This window comes from Nansenia antarctica, assembly GCF_963989245.1.
Source record: "Nansenia antarctica genome assembly, chromosome: 12".
Lineage (NCBI taxonomy): Eukaryota > Metazoa > Chordata > Actinopteri > Argentiniformes > Microstomatidae > Nansenia > Nansenia antarctica.
This window is the reverse complement of record NC_137682.1, coordinates 4,901,677-4,919,371: the sequence shown is the minus strand read 5'-3', so window position 1 is coordinate 4,919,371 and position 17,695 is coordinate 4,901,677. Positions and strand designations below refer to the sequence as shown.

Sequence of the window (17,695 nt, the reverse complement as noted above, 5' to 3'; positions counted from 1 at the left end):
TTTTATTGTTTTCAGCTCTTCTGAGGCATCCTTATGTACTGGTTGAAATGTTACCTGTGTTGTGAACCTACCTGTGGGTACTGTCGTATGGAGTGACATGTTGTATTTTTATTTCTTCTTTTACTGAGGTCGCATCGTCATTTGGATGTTGGATGGCATGGCAGGGTTTCGCAGGGGGGAATGTAGCGGGTACAAATATATGCTGCGCCTTTAAGACGAGGTCACATGAACGCGCAGGTGTAAACGCGCAGGTGTGCTTGAAAGAGGAGCAGTGAGTTGGAACGAGCAACGTGGACGGAGCGGTAGCGGTGTGGGCTCTTTGCAAGTATATAGTTTTGATAAGAAGATATTGCCGAGTGGTCATACAAAGTACGGGATACGTTGATTTGCGAGTGTTTTGTTTGGGAAGAGCGGGCCTGAACGTCGTCGGTATCGAGAGGTGAAGCGTGCGCCAGCTCACCCCTCCCCCACCCCGTGTGTGAACTGCGAGAGAAAGGAGCTACTCGTGGTTGGTGTTCATTGTCCTGTACAGAGGAGAAGCGTGCGCCAGTGAGGCGTGGGTTCAGCGAGGTTTCTCGGAGTTGCCCTGCCAGCCATCAGACACCCTTGACGTGCGATCTCTGCTGGATGGGTAATCTCTGCACTACACCTTGCCATTAGCACTGGCCAACCACGCATACTGTGCGCGGACGAACAGAACTGTGAACTGAACGGACTAATGCTCGAACGCGCACAAACCCACACTGGGAGAAAAGGACTGCTCATTCAGACTGATGTTGTTAAATGTACCCTCTGTGAGACTGCTAGACTCTCTGTGAGACTGCTAGACTCTCTGTGTGACTGCTAGACTCTCTGTGTGACTGCTAGACTCTCTGTGAGACTGCTAGACTCTCTGTGAGACTGCTAGACTCTCTGTGAGACTGCTAGACTCTCTGTGAGACTGCTAGACTCTCTGTGTGACTGCTAATACATTACCATATTGAATTTATTGACCCAAATGTTAACCGTTTTGTGTTTGGATAATTTTCCATAAGCTCTGTGTTTATTTTTGAGTAAACATTTGAATGGAATAACAGCTGTAATTTCCCATTTCATTTACTTACCTGGGGGTAGGGGCGCCTCACCTGTTTAGCTAGACCTAGGTAAAGTAGGGGGTGGTGTCAGGTCAGTTCGGCACTTACCTCGCACACACTGCACACACTTTTCACGGCCACCTACTAAAGCCCACTTTACCCCGTCTAAGAGGTTGACGTTAACCCAAGCTACTAAACAGGAAACAACTTGCTCACTCACCTGAACATTGAGGCCATAGGTATTGGGTGTGGGGGACCTAGATCCTGTCCCACTCAGTCCTCCCCAGACTAAGTACTTTGTAACCCCTACAAGGCGGCGGTAATAATCCCGACCGTCACACTTATGTCACGAAATGTGCACGACTCGTAAATAAAGATTCAAAGACATGGAGTTATTTATGCTTCATGTACTGACCCGTCCATGTGTTTCGACAGTTAGCCTAACCATTTGATTGTGGCTCTACAAGGCCTACTCCAGAAGCAGATATATAGAATATCAGCTATTATATGTATGTATTTTCATACATTTTTGGCATTTAGCAAGCAGACGCCTTATTCCAAAGCGACTTACAATCAATACATTTGACTAAGCAAGTGAATCATCAATCCACCAGTCGTATCAGGAAGAGTAATCTAGCTCAGGCCAGGGGCCATTGGTAGTCTCAGTGATAGATTTAAAATATATATATATATATGTAGACACTGGAGAACAGAGAGAGGGTACAAGGGGGGCAGTAGAAGTCATAGGGGACACAGTAAAGGGGAAAAGCGGATGTCTCAGGAGACGCAGTGCTGGGGGGTAGTGGATGTCTCAGGAGGAGCAGTTAAGGTGTAACCTGAAGAGATGGGTCTTCAGTCTCCGACGGAAGATGGGTAGTGACTCTGCAGTTCTGACAGCTGTGGGAAGCTCATTCCACCAGCGGGGAGCCAGTGTAGTGAAGTGACGTGATCGGGCAGTGCGACTGCCATGTAGGTGTAGAGGTGGTGGGGCCAGTCGGCCAGCAGAGGTGGAGGAGCGGAGGGAACGGGCTGAAGTTTGGGGGGTGACCATTGCCTGCAAGTAGGCAGGGGCTGTCCCCTTAGCTGCCTGGTAGGCAAGCACCTGGGTCTTGAATCTGATGCGAGCTGCTATCGGGAGCCAGTGCAGGGTGCGAAGGAGAGGGGTGACATGAGAACATTTGGGGAGGTTGAACACCAGACGGGCAGCAGCGTTCTGGATGAGCTGCAGAGGTCTGATGGCAGTGGCGGGGAGCCCGGCCAGTAATCAAGGCGGGAGACGACCTGTGTCTGGGTCAAGAGTTGCGCTGCTTCTCTGGTGAGGAATGGTCGTATCCTTCTGAGGTTGTAAAGGAAGAATCTGCAGGAGCGTGCCGTTGCTGCAATGTTCTCTGCACAGGATAGTCGGTTGTCCAGGATCACTCCAAGGTTCTTGGCTGTCAGGGAGGGGGTTACAGTAGAGTTCTCCACTGTGATGGAGAAGTCTTGGAGAGGGCAGGCTTTCCCAGGGATGAAGAGTAGCTCAGTGTTGTTAAGGTTGAGTTTGAGATGGTGGGCTGATATCCATGTTGAGATGTCCGCAAGACATGCAGAGAGTTGCCACGTGTAGGTCAGAGGGGGGGAAGGACAGGAAGAGCTGAGTGTCATCTACGTAGCTGTGGTAGGAGAACCCATGTGAGGAGATTACCGAGCCAAGAGACTTGGTGTAGAGGGAGAACAGTATGGGCCCTAGGACAGAGCCCTGGGGTACCCCAGTGGTGAGGGTTCGTGGAGAAGATAACGATTCTCTCCAGGTCACCGGGTAGGAGCGACCCGCCAGGTAGGAAGCAAACCAGGAGTGTGCGGTGCCAGAGATGCCCAGTTCAGATAGGGTGGAGAGAAGGATCTTGTGGTTTACTGTGTCGAAGGCAGCAGACAGGTCCAGGAGAATGAGACCAGAGGAGAGGGAGGAAGCTTAAGCAGAGTGGAGGGCCTCTGTGACAGCAAGGAGAGCAGTCTCAGTCGAGTGCCCAGTCTTGAAGCCGGATTGGTCTAAATGTTCCCTCTTCCGGAGATAGTCAGTCAGTTGTTAGATGCAGCTCGTTCAAGGGTTTTGGAAGGGAAGGAGAGAAGGGATACCGGCCTGTAGTTGTGGAGAGATGATGGGTCAAGGGTAGGTTTCTTGAGGAGAGGCTTGACTCTGGCTATTTTGAAGACAGCCGGGACAGATCCTGTGGATAGGGAGGAGTTGATTACGGTGGTAAGGTAAGGAAGGATGTCGGAGGAAATTTGGATGGAGAAGAGGGGAGGCTATGGGATCGAGAGGGCATGTGGTTGCTCGCTTGGATGTGATAAGTGAGAATCTCATCAGGGGAGAGGGGGGAAAAAGATGATAAGCGAGAGACTGAGTGACGAGCAGAGAGTTTGGAAGGGGTGTTAACAGCGTTGTTAGGAGGAGGGGAAAAGGTGCTGCTGATGTCATCAACCTTTTTTTCAAAGTAGGGGACAAAGCCATCGGCAGACAGGGAGGGGGAGGAAGAGGGAGGGGGAGGAGGTGGGTTAAGGAGTGTGGAGAAGGTGGAAAACAGTTTTCTAGGATTAGAGGCAGAAGAATGTATTTTGGAATGATAGTAGGATGCTTTAGCAGCTGAGGCGTAGTTGGAGAGGAGAGAGTGATAGAGGTTAAGGTCATCAGAGAGGCCAGTTCTTCTCCATTTCCTCTCAGCTACCCAGAGCTCTATTCTACAAGCATGTAGCGTTTCAGACATACATATCTATCTATTTAGTCAACATATTTGGAAATTAACATTAAGTCTTATTCTTAGTATTTGGTCCCATTATATATGTTACGGTACATGTGGGAATACGGTACATGTGGGAAAACTAGGGTTAGGGTTAGGTGCTAGGGTTAAGGTTAGAATTAGGGTTCAACATGCCAGCATGTACCAAGTCACCCTAGCACCTAACCCTAACCTTCCCACATGTACCGTAACATATACATTGCATGCCTTTGGGTCATGTCTTGCTCAGTGGTGAGTGAATGGTGAATGTCTGGAGACATTATTTTGGAAGTGAGCAGATATGTTTCTGAATTCACTCTGATGGTTATGAAAAATCATAAAAGAATCATGAATAATAATCAGTGAGAAAGTTACACAGGAGATGGTACCTCTCATCAGCACCACAGACAGGGGAGGTTTGCATTTTTTAGCCTCCATAACCTTCTCACTTACCATTGTTCATAACTTTGACTGTACCTTATAACATTTCATTTTACAAGGATAATCCACATTAATTAACATTTTCATAATCTTTCCATTATCAGAATTCAGAAAAATATTCTCTGCTCACATGAAAATGGCTCCACCATCAAGTCAAGTACTTCCTCAAATGGTCAAATAGATATGAATATACCCCCCCCCAAAAAAGCTGACATTCGGTACTTTTGCCTCAACCCAATTTGCTGGAATAAAGCACAAAAAAACCAATGAGTAATTGTGCCATACTTGTTGGCCAACTGTTATTAGTACTACAAAACCGTATATGCAAGACAGAAATTGCATGACAAGTGAACTGAGCAGAGGGTTTAAATCACTTTATTTTTCAAACAACTGAGATGTTAAACACTGAAACAAATAAAGATGTCCCAGTCAAAACTGACCAGTTCAATCATCTTTCTTTAGCATTTCTTTATTGCGGGCTGTGTGTTTGTGTGGCGTCTCGACTCATTGTCTGTAATTTAACTGGATTAGTGTTCGCTAAGGACCATTGCTTAGAAAAAACTGTGCATATTCCAGTTTATATCAGACATGGAATTTGGAATTGTCACACATAGACTCCAAGTTCCAAGGACAGGAATATTATGCGGAAGCAAATCCAGAAATGACATCAAAGGCACATTGGTAGGGATGAATGTAGCGGTGTCTACACACAGTCTGATCTCAGCCAACCTAAGAAATGTTGTTTGTGGTGGGAAACTGTGGAATTGCAAGTCGAGTACTAACAAAAAAGAAAAACAACTTCTTTAACTATCAGTCATGATTTTGTCACATGGAAAACATAATTTAGAATGTGTGACAACAGTACCACAGCTCTCTCTAGGTTTGTGTATATTTCAACAAAAAAAAAGCAAAAAGAAACGTAGCTTGTTTATTCACCATCATGCATGTCTCTCAATGAGTATACCATTCCTGCAAAAGAAACACTTGATAGAGTCAAGGGAACTTTGACATGGGTGTCAAATCTATGTACACAAATTAGAATTTGAGTGTTGTACACTTTCATATACACACACCTTCAAAAAGTCAATTATTAAATTACCAACATGTCATCTTCTGAATCAGTAAATACAGAAGTCTCATTTCTGTACATTCACTAAGGCTCGTTCACTAAGTAAAATCTTGTGATGGAATTCCATAAGGCAAAGGATATATAAAGGAATGGTAACAAGTTTAGTTCCAGCATACAAACATGTTCCTTCGTTTCTAGTCCTCACAGTACAGTTTGTAATGTATTAGCATTTAGCACCCTCTGTTTTGACATGATCCCCTCACATTTTCAGCTTGGGAGATGATAATGGGGTGGGAAGGATAGCCTACATACTGACACATACAGAAAAATTGAACACATTTGTAAAATACCTTGATTAAACACATTCAAAATAGTTGTTGTTTGCAGAACTTCCTCCTAGAAGATATTATGATGGCATGAATACATCAGAGAGAGAGAGAGAGAGGGTGACAGGTGGAGTATGGAATGTTGATAGCTATCGCAATTGGCCATCCCCAAAAGAAAGAATGTGCAAAAAAATATGTTATGCCTTTTTTTGCATGGTAAAACAACATGATGTGATGATGCAAACAGAAAAGCTCTAGGAAAATCTGTTTAGATAAAACTTCCAAAAGAAAGTCAAATAAATAGATGCATAAATGTTAAGAAATTTCATAATTTATTTTCGTGACATAAAGCTTTTTTGTAACTGCCAAATAAGCTCCAGTATTCCACTTGCTGGACACATTCAGCTTTACCTGTGCTAGATTAACTCTTTAAATCCCCTTCTGACCACGAAACCGTGGCTCGACTGGACAGCTGAAACCCAGCCTACCCTCTATTAGAGAACCCTAGTTTGCAATTCCTTGTTAGTAGCAGCACTCTGCAAACAGGGGCACATCTTTCCTGCAACTTTTATTTTGTGAAAAATTAGAACTGAAACAGCCCTTTGACAAAATGAACTTTTTTCCACCAAAAACCTCAATAGATTATCTTTGAAAGAGGGAGAGGCATGGAGGGAGTTTTTAGCGGTTCTGGCTTTCCCCAACTCACAGTGGGCGAAAATATCACAAGTTTTCTCTCTGTCAAATGACAGATGACATCTTGGAGATGCTCCTCAGTCTAGGCAAACATATGGCAGGATGTTCAGTTTGCTCTCGTCCCCGTGGGGGTCCAAGGATATGCACTTCGTCCAGTCATACCAGGATCCCTGTGTGTCGGAACAACCGTTCACCCCCGGCCAGTGCTCAGTGTGTATTTTGAGGAGGTCCTCGCCGGTGACCTCCCGGCTAACCCCGGGTGCGTCCATCGCCGAGCTGTCGGGTTGCAAGACGTGCGTCTTTCTCCTCTCCTTGACGTCGCTCTCCTCCCGTTTCAGATATTCCGACATGAAAAAGTGCGCGCCGGGGGCCCGGACCCCTGAGGATGTGAGCACGTTGCTCTGAAGGTTTAAGTAGGACTGGATTATTTCGTTCCTGGACAGCTCTTTCCAGTTGCAGTTAGTCTGTTGAAATGGGCTGGGGGTGGGAGCTGCAGGGGGCTGCTGAGGCAGGGGCAGGGGCGTGGGTAGTGGCTGCAGGAGCTCAGTCCTCTGCTGGGGCTCGGGGGGAGGTGGCCTGGGGACTTCCTCCGTTTGAGAGGGTTCTTTATGTACCAAAGGCTTTATCTGCCCCGTCACAGGGTCAAACGTTAGCCTGCGCTCTTTTAACCGCACAGGCTTCGTTGTGTCCTCTGTGTTCTGTCCCTGCAGGTTGACCGAGTAGTCTCTTGACCTGTACTTCTTTCTCCTCTTGCGCTCTGAGGTGGAAGTCGCCCCTTCGGCGGCCTCAGCCATCTCAGAGGAGAAGGGTCTGTGGAGTCCTAAACCCTCAGAGGAGTTGTACTGGGTGAGCTGGGAGGAGGGAGACGGGGAGACAGACTTGGGTTCCAGTGTTGCAGTGCTATGTGGTGGTGGGGGGTGGGTGGTAACCTCTGAAGAACACGATGACCGGTGCATTGAGGACCTATGCGGCGCAGGCGGTGGTGGCAGTCCTTCCACATGAGTGGTCGTCTGGGGTGGTGATGACGTTAAAGGCTGGGACAGAGGCATGGGAGAGCTCCACGCAGGGCTTTGGTTAGTCCCTTTTGGTGCATACGTTGAAGAGCGCTTGGACATCGTCTCTTGCTTCATAGTCCGCGGACTCGAGGAGAGGCAGCGGGGGCTTTTGGCCTGGTACTGCCCCCCCCCTCCTTCGTCCATCCTCGCCTGCTGCTGCAGCACGGCAGTCTTGAGCAAGGAGGAAGTGCTTGGTAATTTAGTGAGCCCCGGGGAACTAGGGTGAGGCTTGACAGCATTGACTGGGATTCTGTTGTGTTTGTCATTCTCGAGGTGCTCTGTTCTGGCCCTGTCTGGCGATGGGGTAGCCTCTTGCTCAGGAGGAGCCTCAGGACTACCTGCGATGCCATTAGTGGGCGGTGGGGTAGAGTTGTGTATCTGCTCGTAGGGGAACATCTTGGAGATTTTCGCCGGCGGGTGCACACCGTCTCTTTGCTCTCCCCCCCTGCGCTTCCGGCTGCTCGATTTCTCCGCTTTGGGCGAGTAGGTGTTGTGGATGTCATTTCTGGTCTTGACCTCTGGGACACCCTTGCCTGCCAGGGGGGGGACTTCTGGAGGTGGACCGTCTGTTTGGCAGGGTAAGGCACCACCGTTGGCAGAGCCAGGGACACTTGCTGCTGCTGCTGCTGCTCCCCCCCGTGATGGAGTCTCATTCTGCCCCGGCTCGATCAACTTCTGCCAGTTCCGCAACAACTTCTTGGCACGCTTGGCAAGATCTTCATCCTTGGTTTTCTTTCTTACGTCATTGATCAGTTTTCCTAAGCGGGTTTCCTGAATTGGTGGATTGAAGAAAATGTTTTAGTAAATCTAAAAAAAAAAAAAGCACTGTCCGCTAAGAATATAACCAACAACACTTTATGAGTCTTACCTCAAGTGCTTCTTTGGTGATAGGGAACTTCTCCAAATACGTAATTACTTCTAATACTGCCACCATGTTGCAAATCTGCTGGAGGGAAGAAAAAGGGGTCAGAAAATAAATGTGAGGCAAATAACTGCTGCGGGTTAGGGTTAGAATTATACAGTCAACAGATCGCAGGATGGTGCCAGGCAACCTCTATTTGCTTGCTAGCAACTGTCGGGCCTACTTCTGAGCCCAATATGCAACTGTTAGTTTAGAAAGTGCACTATGTTGACAAGCAACTGGCTATCTAGCTAACAGTAACATAATATATATAAGTCGCCTATTTAATTTCACCCGTAGATCAAAAACACCAACGAAGTAGAACACCCTGACAACCATGGTTGTCACAAGCAGACAAACTGCATCAATGTCATCACTACCAAACTAATAACACTTTACGCTTTAGCCTAATGACATTTGCTAGTTTGCTGGATTATGAATCGCCAAGGAAAGGACAGGGGCATTAAAGGGACATCTAACCCATTGACAAACCATTAGAGGCTGCCAAAATCCCCATGCTAAGGAACTATGATCTAAGCTAGCTGGCTAAAACACCATGTCATGTGATTGGCTGGGCTACACAAGTATTGATTAATCGCACACCTAGTTTTGCCAGTTTAGTTAGAACTTAGATAACTAAAACAGAAAGGTTTGTTCAGCCCCAACTTGATCAACCCCATCTAATCAAACTATCATTAACCCTGACTGATATAGCCAGCTAGCTAGCTAGCTAGTAGTAGCCACAGCTAGCTAATTCGAGCAACGTGTATGACGGGAGGAGGAGAAGGGAACAGTCAAGTGTCAACTTGGAGAGGATCTGCCTGGCTGGCTGGGAGAGATGCTAACATGCTAACGATGTCAGGGGGCTGAAGCTTAGCTTGGGGCTCCTCCTTAGGTTGACTTTTAGATCAGTTAACTGTGTTTCTAACTGTCTATTGAAATGTAAGCTACGTAGTAAACATAGAAATAAAGGCAGTTATATCATATGTGGCAGCAATACGGTAGAGAGAGAGAAACGCTAGCTAGCTAAAAAGCTATCTGGGTAGCTACGACAGTTACTGCCTGGGTGGGTAGCTTAGCAACACTAGCCTGAACGTTCTACTCGTTCTAACGTTCTACTCACAAAGTATCGCGATATCAATCACCAACGTATGGGCTCGATATTTACCAGGTTGTTTACTAAATAATGATAATAAATTAGTAAATATCGGTGATATTATGATAACAAGGTTCTGGGGCTAACTAACCCCAGCTTAGCTTAACTCACATTGCTCTGGCTATCTATGATCATTCCGGGGTAACCACTGTGTTGTAATATAAAATAATATAATAATAATATAATAATAATGTAATATAAAGTTGTTAAGTGGCTCTAATCGGCCGATATTTGACCATGATAACAAGGTTCCCAGCTTAGCTTAACTCACATTGCTCTGGCTGTCCACGGCCTGCAGCAGCCGGTCTCTCATCTGCTGCGGCGTCGCCGGGGCCTGGGTCATTGCCTGGTTGAATCCTCCCAAATGAAGATCTGGGTGACTTTGTACGATGTTAAGACACTTCTACAGGCCTCTGAGGATGTACGTAAGACACCTGAGCCGCATATTCTGATCTATCGGACGCCTGTACCGCTTAAATAGGTCAGGTTTTATGGTCACATGGATTCAGGAGGAGATGTTGTACATTACTGCCTCTGCGGCCGCTGCTCACTGACTGACTGCCAGCTGCTGGATCATGACAACGAACGGACAGAATTGCATTCTGGGATGGCGTTTGACGCACGTCAATTGACGCCTGCCACACGTGTGCACGTACGTATAGCCCAGACACACACCTGGTGGAGTTAGAATTATAAGGTTCTATCTCCATTTTTGTCAAAATTGAGTTTTTTTTTTACATAATCTGATCCATTAGGTGTTTATTAATGCCTGTGTGTGTGGTGTTATTTTTAAAAATGTTGACATTTTTGAGTTAATAATTCATAAAATACAAAGGTTCCATCTCACAAAACATAATGGAATGTAAACACTTTGACCCTCAATATCTCTGAACTGCCCTAAACAGAGATGTAACCTTATCATTCTAAACGGAGACAGAACCTTATCATTCTAAACGGAGATAGAACCTTATCATTCTAAACGGAGATAGAACCTTCTCATTCTAAACGGAGATAGAACCTTATCATTCTAAACGGAGATAGAACCTTATTGGCATGGCCTGGAACAGCTGTCCCCTACTGTCTCACTATCTCCTCTGTCACAAGTTTGCTCATCATTTCTATAATCTCGTTTTGGATTACTGGGCTGGCGTAGCGTGCATTATGTGGAATTGCTTGTGTGATCTTTGCCAGTTCTGCATCTTTACGCATGGTGTACTCGAACAGCGACAAGAACAGCCCAACGGAACCATGGTCATCGTCTAGCACACCGGCAAAAACACAATTATCTCCACGTAGGGGCAACTGATTGACCACTAAAAACTCGAGCATATCAATGATAGCTGACATGTAATATCTGTTGCGTGCCAGCTGTTCGGAGTTTAGGAGAGTGGAAATCTCCCTTCCCGTCTCTTTACGTTTTACAGAATCCCTCCACATTGCTTCACAGGCTAAATGCTCCTTTGAAAGGGCATGCTTATTTAATATAAGCCCTTGTTTGTTTCAACGGCATGTTTCCAGTCATTAAATCCCCTAATGGAGAAGGTTGCATCAGATGATTTGAATGTTCTACACGCGTAGCAAAACGCGGCGTCCTTTTTCATAGAAGACTCAAGCCAGTCCCTGTTCCTATACCAGCTAGAGGCGAATGATCGTTTTTTTGCACCAAACATCCGGACTGGATATTTGGTCAAAATAAGCTGTTTAGGCTGGTCCATCCCAAGGTCATCCGATGGCTCCACCACTGAACCAAGATGAACACTAGTCGTCGGGGGGGACTAGCAAGGCTAGTAGTAGCCCTAGCCCTAACAGTTGGGCTAGTAGCGAAACTCACCTAGCTAGTGGTAGCCGTCGGCTGCCCACAGTCGCTAATGCTGGTGCTATGTCCATCGGGGTTGGGTGCAGCTGCACCTTTCGAGGATTTACCGGTAATCCACTTTCTTATATCCATCTTTATTCAAAAAGCTGTATCCATCAAAAAGCGCAGATTTCACTCGACTGCTCAGTGCTCGCCTCACACAACTGAAATGGCGGTAGCAGCAGCGTGCGTAGCGTGCAACTTTCAACTTTCAACTTTCAAATGATTGGTTGTCACTAGAATCCCGTCCAACAAAATGAAAAACACACTATTGTTTCTCAATTTTAATGTCTTCATTTAACATAAAATATGAATAATTTTAAATATATAAATATATTTCTTTATTTTTAATGTTATATCTGGCTGCCAGTTGGGGGGGCACCAGCACGTCTGTGGGCGGGCCCGGCCCCCTGAGGCCCGCCCATAGTGACGGGCCTGTGTTGTGTTCTTTTAAAATAACGAGCGTAGACATAATTTTTTATAGCATCAAAATTGCTGTTGATGTAATTTTTCTACCATACTACTTAATGTTGATGAAATGTCCATCCTATGATTGTGTGTGAATGGCGGCTCTAACAGAATGTTTGGGTAAATCCCAAGGATGCATTTACTTACACTAGATCAATGAAGGGGAGCTAAATGCATTCATTCTCTCTCTACAAAACTGATAATAACCAGGAGAAATGTGAACATTTGTTTGATATGAAAATACATAAACGTTTATGAAACAACTTGCTATGAAAATGGTGCTATAAGGACTACCTAATTCTCTTCAGCAGATGGAGACATTGCACAGCCATACTATAGTGTTGTTGACCAACAATTGATTTTCTTACTTATATTTTTATTTTATTTAATATACAAATAGTAATGCAAAGATACAAAGACAGAAGCTTTCACACAAGGGAAAATACATTAGGTACAAAGCTTAATATCCTTTCTCAGTAGCACACATAAGGTCAGCTCAACATAAATACAGGATTGCCAAAGTGTGCTGCTGCTAGATTTGGCATATTTGGTGAGCAGAACAGAGTTCTGTTGCTGTGAGTACTGGGTAGGTAGTATCCAACATTGCAGTCGAATGCATGTGCAATGTTTCAGTAATAATACTCAGAAACAACATACAATATAATACAACTTAGCTGCCATTATATGAGGACTGAAACATTAGTGGACCATCATCATTTACCACACTTATAAGGGTTCACAGTTTTAGTTTGTGTGTGAACCAGAATCATGCAAATTGAGATATCAAACAGAAATTGTCTCTCTGGTCTCAAGCACTAGATTATGCAGCAACAAAATCATGTTAATATAAAGACGATTATATTTTCATCATACATTTTGTTCTAAATGTAAACAAATTCACTGTGAAGTCTTAACGTGACTGTTATTTTTCAAACAAAACATGGGAAATTAGTTCTTCAACAATAAACTTTGACAGAAATAAATTTACAGTAGGGACCACTGGCGGACTCAGGGGGGGCCGGGGGGGAGAGCGCCCCTCCTGGTGCCCCCACGGTTGAAAAACGTCTTAACGGTCGTGGCAAGTGGCAAAAATGGCAAGTGGCAAAAATGCTATCCTATTGGTGCCCCTCCAATGGTCTAAACTTGACCATGTGCCCCCACAGTTGAAAAACGTCGCACTAAAGTGCCATTTTGAGTGGCAAAATTAGAGGTTGTGCCCTATTGGCTGCCCTTCCAATGGTCTAAACTTGACCATGTGCACTGATGGGGTCCCATGTTGTGCAGTAGGTGCCCTTTTTTTCTTTTCGCCCCTGCCCTTCAAACAGCCCGAGTCCGCCACTGGTAGGGACACATAACAAAGCACTCTCATTGTGCACTACATGTACATTAGATAAGAGTTAAAGGGACAACTTTGGCTTATTTAAAATTATTCACTCATTGAAAGTAAACAGAAAAATAAATGGTGCCCATAATTAAGGATGACGGAAATTCTTCACCACCTGGGGGCTATTCCATCAATGTCTTATCAAAAATAAGCCTGGATTTTCCTTTAGTGAGGTTGGAATACACCCCCCTGACCTCTCGCATTATAGACATGTAATTCAAAGCTTATCCTCAAGGTGAAACTGCATGTTTTCACTCTTTTTACTTACTTAAATGTGCTTATACGGTTGGAATCATCCTATGAACATTGTTAAAAGAGAAGCTTATATGCATTCTGGTTAGTATTGTAAACGTTATGGTAACTGCAACTTGGTGTATCAACAGAGAGGAAACTATGTGTGCGCCCTCTTGGTGCTTGGTGATGGAACTACAAGAAAAAAAAAAAAAGATTCCTTTAGGTTCCTACATTCATTCTAAACATTGAAATAAAAAATAAAATTAAAAAAAAGTACAAACTATATACCAACTCTCATTCCTGACTCAAGTGGCCTATGGCCAATGAGAAGGTGTGTTTTATTCATATGTAGTTGCAGCAGCAGTAAACATAGCAATCACTTACACTCTCTGTGAGGGGGAGCATACTGTACGACCGCATACGCAATATTGTAAACAGCAAATATAACTCAATATCTACATCTAGAAATAACTGGCAAATAGTGTTGTTTGCCCTATGCAATATAGCCTAGATGCCTATCTGTATCAGCACTGGTGAGCTACAGTGCCTATAGAAAGTCATCATACATGGCAACTCTGCCATGTAGGTCTTTGTTGTTTAAGGTACGCTGTATTGTTGTCCTGTGAACAACTAGACTAGTGTCTGCTACTCTTTTTTCCAGCTCTTTTGCTGTGATGTGTGGGTTCTTCATTTCTCACCAGATCTCAGGCCGTTCTATCAGAATCTTGCCAGATCTTGCCTTGAGTTCAATTGTTCCATTTATTTTCCATTTTCTGATGATGTCTCTGACAGTGGAAATGGGTAGTTTGAAACGTTGCGAGAGTTTTTTGTAGCCTTCTCCTTGATGGTGGAAGTGAACTATCTTGATTCTGACATCCTTGGACAACTGTTTAGAGGAGCCCATGGTTTTTAACACCAGACACAACAGCCACCGCAGTCGGATACTTTAGAAGGCATGGAGTTACTTCAGAATATATAGTTCAACCCTGGAATTATATTCACCTGACTCTTTGAAGCCCTAACGAGTAAATCACCTTGGTCTGGGCCTTAGTAATCATCTTCTCAAAAGGTAACAAAGAATAATCCAAAAGGGTTCCCAAACTTTTGCACAGGGCCCTTTTCCTTTTTTATCATTTAAAAACTCAGAAAAATGAAAATAAAAAGAAACCTTGCTTTAAAAATGTGCAGAAAGGTGTCATGTTTAACTTTGTAGCATTTAATGTTCAGGTTTGCTTTCAATCACTTGGAGATTAATTGTTACAGACATTTAAATCGGGGGTGCCCACATTTTTGTACCCCACTGTATGTTAAAACTTGGAGATGTTGATGCAAATCAGGTCTGGATATCCATGACAATACGTTTCTCCCCCTTTATGTAAAAATAACCTCTTGTAGTGTAATAGTGTTTTTTTCCATTTCCATTTTGACACACCGATTTTTATGACTGCATTGTATTAAAATTAATAATATGTAACAAGTAAAGAGAACACAAAACAGTCATTCATCACCAGTTCACATGTAGTTTATAATTAATTATGATTAGTTATGTTTAAACATGTTATATTAAAGTGTTTGACAGGCATAAAACATGTTTGTAACCTGTTCCATTCTTTGTAAACTGTTGTCTGTAAATGTTTGGGGAACTATCTGTAGACACCTGAAGATTGGTGCATGAAAGGTGGCAGTAGTAACAATAGATCACACACACACAATCTGAAATTGAGCAATATAGTTCTGAATCACTGCATAATCTTTAGGTTAACCAATACCAGACAGTCAGAAAGACACAACAGAGTAACATAGCCACAATTACATATTGCAGCACAAATGTTGAGCGCATGTAATAAGAATTTTCACTTTTGACATCATATAGAGCACAAAAAACATTATTTCTACCAAAAAGCAATATAAACAGCTAGTGCACACTGAGTAAATATGATACAACTATGTGGGAATCTAGCACATATAAGTTCAAATGTATAATTACATACCAAAGAATTGCATCTTCATGTACACGAATGGAAGATAAAAACATATCCCTGTTGCTTTTGGGTTGCGTTAGCAGTTCAGTTTACTTTATGAAGTGATTTCCACTCTTTAACCCTCCTGTCGTGTTCGGGTCAAATCTGACCGATTATCAACTTTCATCAATCATAATTATTGTGTTTTACATTTGATTGCCTCAAGGCCATGATATCCTCCACACGAGGCATTTGAACATGTAAAATTGCTGATCACCATGTTCATTGAAATTTGAGTGGTTTAGTCAACTTTGTAACACCTGTGGTGTTCCCGGTCAAAAATGACCGCCATAGGAAATGAATGGGTAACCCGAGATTATGTTCATCCATCAGATGGAAATCATCCACACATCCACAACCAGTACATTTTCAGTGGCTATTCTTTGTATATTGACTGCAGTTATTCATGTTAACCTATAGTCTGAGACATTGTTTACAGCTTAAAAGGGTGTTAAATTAAATTCGGTGATGATTAATGTTTTTTGTGTTAATGTAAGAGCAGTTAAAACAAACCGTTCAAATTTGACCGGGAACACCAAAGTAAGGGGGGGAGAAATGAACACGACAGGAGGATAGAGACCAAAAAGGATATAATACAATATGTTTTCATGATATTGTTTTTAAGAAATAAAAACGTTTCTGCACTAAAACAAAACAAAGAAAAGTAAGAAACAATCAGTATTTTGAAAGGGAACCTTCCATACTTCTTTCCACAAGCTAAACATTCCAACACAACCACACAACCAGTGGTAATTCTTCAACGTGAATATTATGCAAAAGGTTCTCTAACTTGCGAATGACATGGTTCAATAGTGCACATTGTATATGTATTACTGGGGGGTTGTTTACAGTGTCTCTTTGCACCACAGGGCTGTTCATACTCCTGTACATAGGATAGGATAGGAAGGACAATCTCAGAAAGCACATATTATACAGTGGGATTTACCTCAGAAAAGTATACAGATTTGCTCCCTTGCGATCATGTGCAAAAACAGCCCTCTATCAACACCTAACATGACTTCGATAGATTTCAATTTGTAGAGATGTATTCAACAATGCATTCAACAACTGTGTTCATGCTTACATATACTGTATGCTTTCATGCCACATGTATTGACATTGGCATAAAGAGCAGTATGTCAGGAGCATGACCAGCCATCTTTGTTGTGCATAGAAAAATCTCCTTAACCTCGATCCAAAAATACAAAGTGGATGTCAGCTTCCAAAACTGAAGCTTTTTTAAAAAAAAAGTTAATAATTAAGATACAATATTAGACACCGAACATTCTTGCTGATTAAGTAATAAAATGACCTCTTAAATAGACTATAGGCTACACATATGATTATAAAAAAATATCTTTTTTTAATTTTTTTCTTTATTTTTTATTTTTAACAAGGCAAGTTTGACAAAATGCAGGGGGGAAACGGGTCCAGTGCACATAACAGTCGGCTGCACATAAGTTGCATGTAAAGTGCACAATAAAATGTGGGAAAATGTCATTGGTGCATCCAAGGGAATCAATAACAAAAAAAAGCAAGCCCACTTGACAGTGAATCAGAGATAGATTGGATGCAACCATGTATAAAGCACAAAAAATAGTACATACAGAGATGAAGAACAAACTGACGGAGGACAATGGCATGGAGGGGAAAAGCTTAGGGTGCCTCGCACGCACACACACACACCTACTGCCAGGGAGACAGATAGTACCGAACAAGCTCAAAATCATAAGTCATGTCTTTTGATTTTGAACTGAAAACAACTATGGGCTAAGGTGTGAAATTAGCTCCCATGATGTGTCATTATGTCAAGATGATAACACTATGGATGTGATGGAATACATTCTGTTTGCAATGCCGTTCTGATAAAGAGGGTGAATTGTTTTAACATATACGTACATTTATAATCCTCAAATTTCTATTTGTCATGCTGTTTACAGGTTCTGCCAAAGCAAACATGCAGAATATATAATAAGAATTCTCTTTGTGAAGTGTAAAGCCTTGACTGTAAATCAAAGAGGTATATGAAATATGCCAAAACACAAATTTCTGTCTAAATGGAGCTGTACAAGTCTAAAGTGATCTTATCGTAACATGTAGTTTAGGTACTCATATTGATCAAATACTAATACTGTAACTGCTCGAATTAATATAATTAGTTTTGCATAGATATCCTTAAAGGGATAGTTGCCTATTTTACGTGTAGTCAGATGGTTTCTTACCTTGAAAGTAATCTATCGGCCAGGAGAAACTGTAATCTATG

The 17,695-nt window shown here is 43.1% G+C and overlaps 1 protein-coding gene across 1 annotated transcript; it reads right to left on the bottom strand.

Annotated features, from left to right (window-relative positions):
• Window positions 1–5,755: 5,755 nt before the first annotated feature.
• On the bottom strand, window positions 5,756–9,969 carry crsp7 (cofactor required for Sp1 transcriptional activation, subunit 7). The gene is made up of 3 exons (XM_080543367.1): window positions 9,742–9,969; window positions 8,282–8,356; window positions 5,756–8,184 (listed from the first exon to the last, which is right to left on the bottom strand). Exons 1-3 carry the CDS (start codon window positions 9,811–9,813, stop codon window positions 6,436–6,438), a joined length of 1,896 nt encoding a protein of 631 aa, XP_080399493.1. The 5' UTR covers window positions 9,814–9,969; the 3' UTR covers window positions 5,756–6,435.
• Between the last annotated feature and the right edge of the window lie 7,726 nt (window positions 9,970–17,695).

Coding starts and splice junctions, on each gene's coding strand:
- crsp7 (XM_080543367.1), bottom strand. CDS start 9,813: ATGACCCAGGCCCCGGCGACGCCGCAGCAGATGAGAGACCGGCTGCTG. Junction 8,357..9,741: donor CCGTGGACAGCCAGAGCAAT/GTGAGTTAAGCT, acceptor TCCCTCCAGCAG/ATTTGCAACATGGTGGCAGT. Junction 8,185..8,281: donor TCACCAAAGAAGCACTTGAG/GTAAGACTCATA, acceptor CCACCAATTCAG/GAAACCCGCTTAGGAAAACT.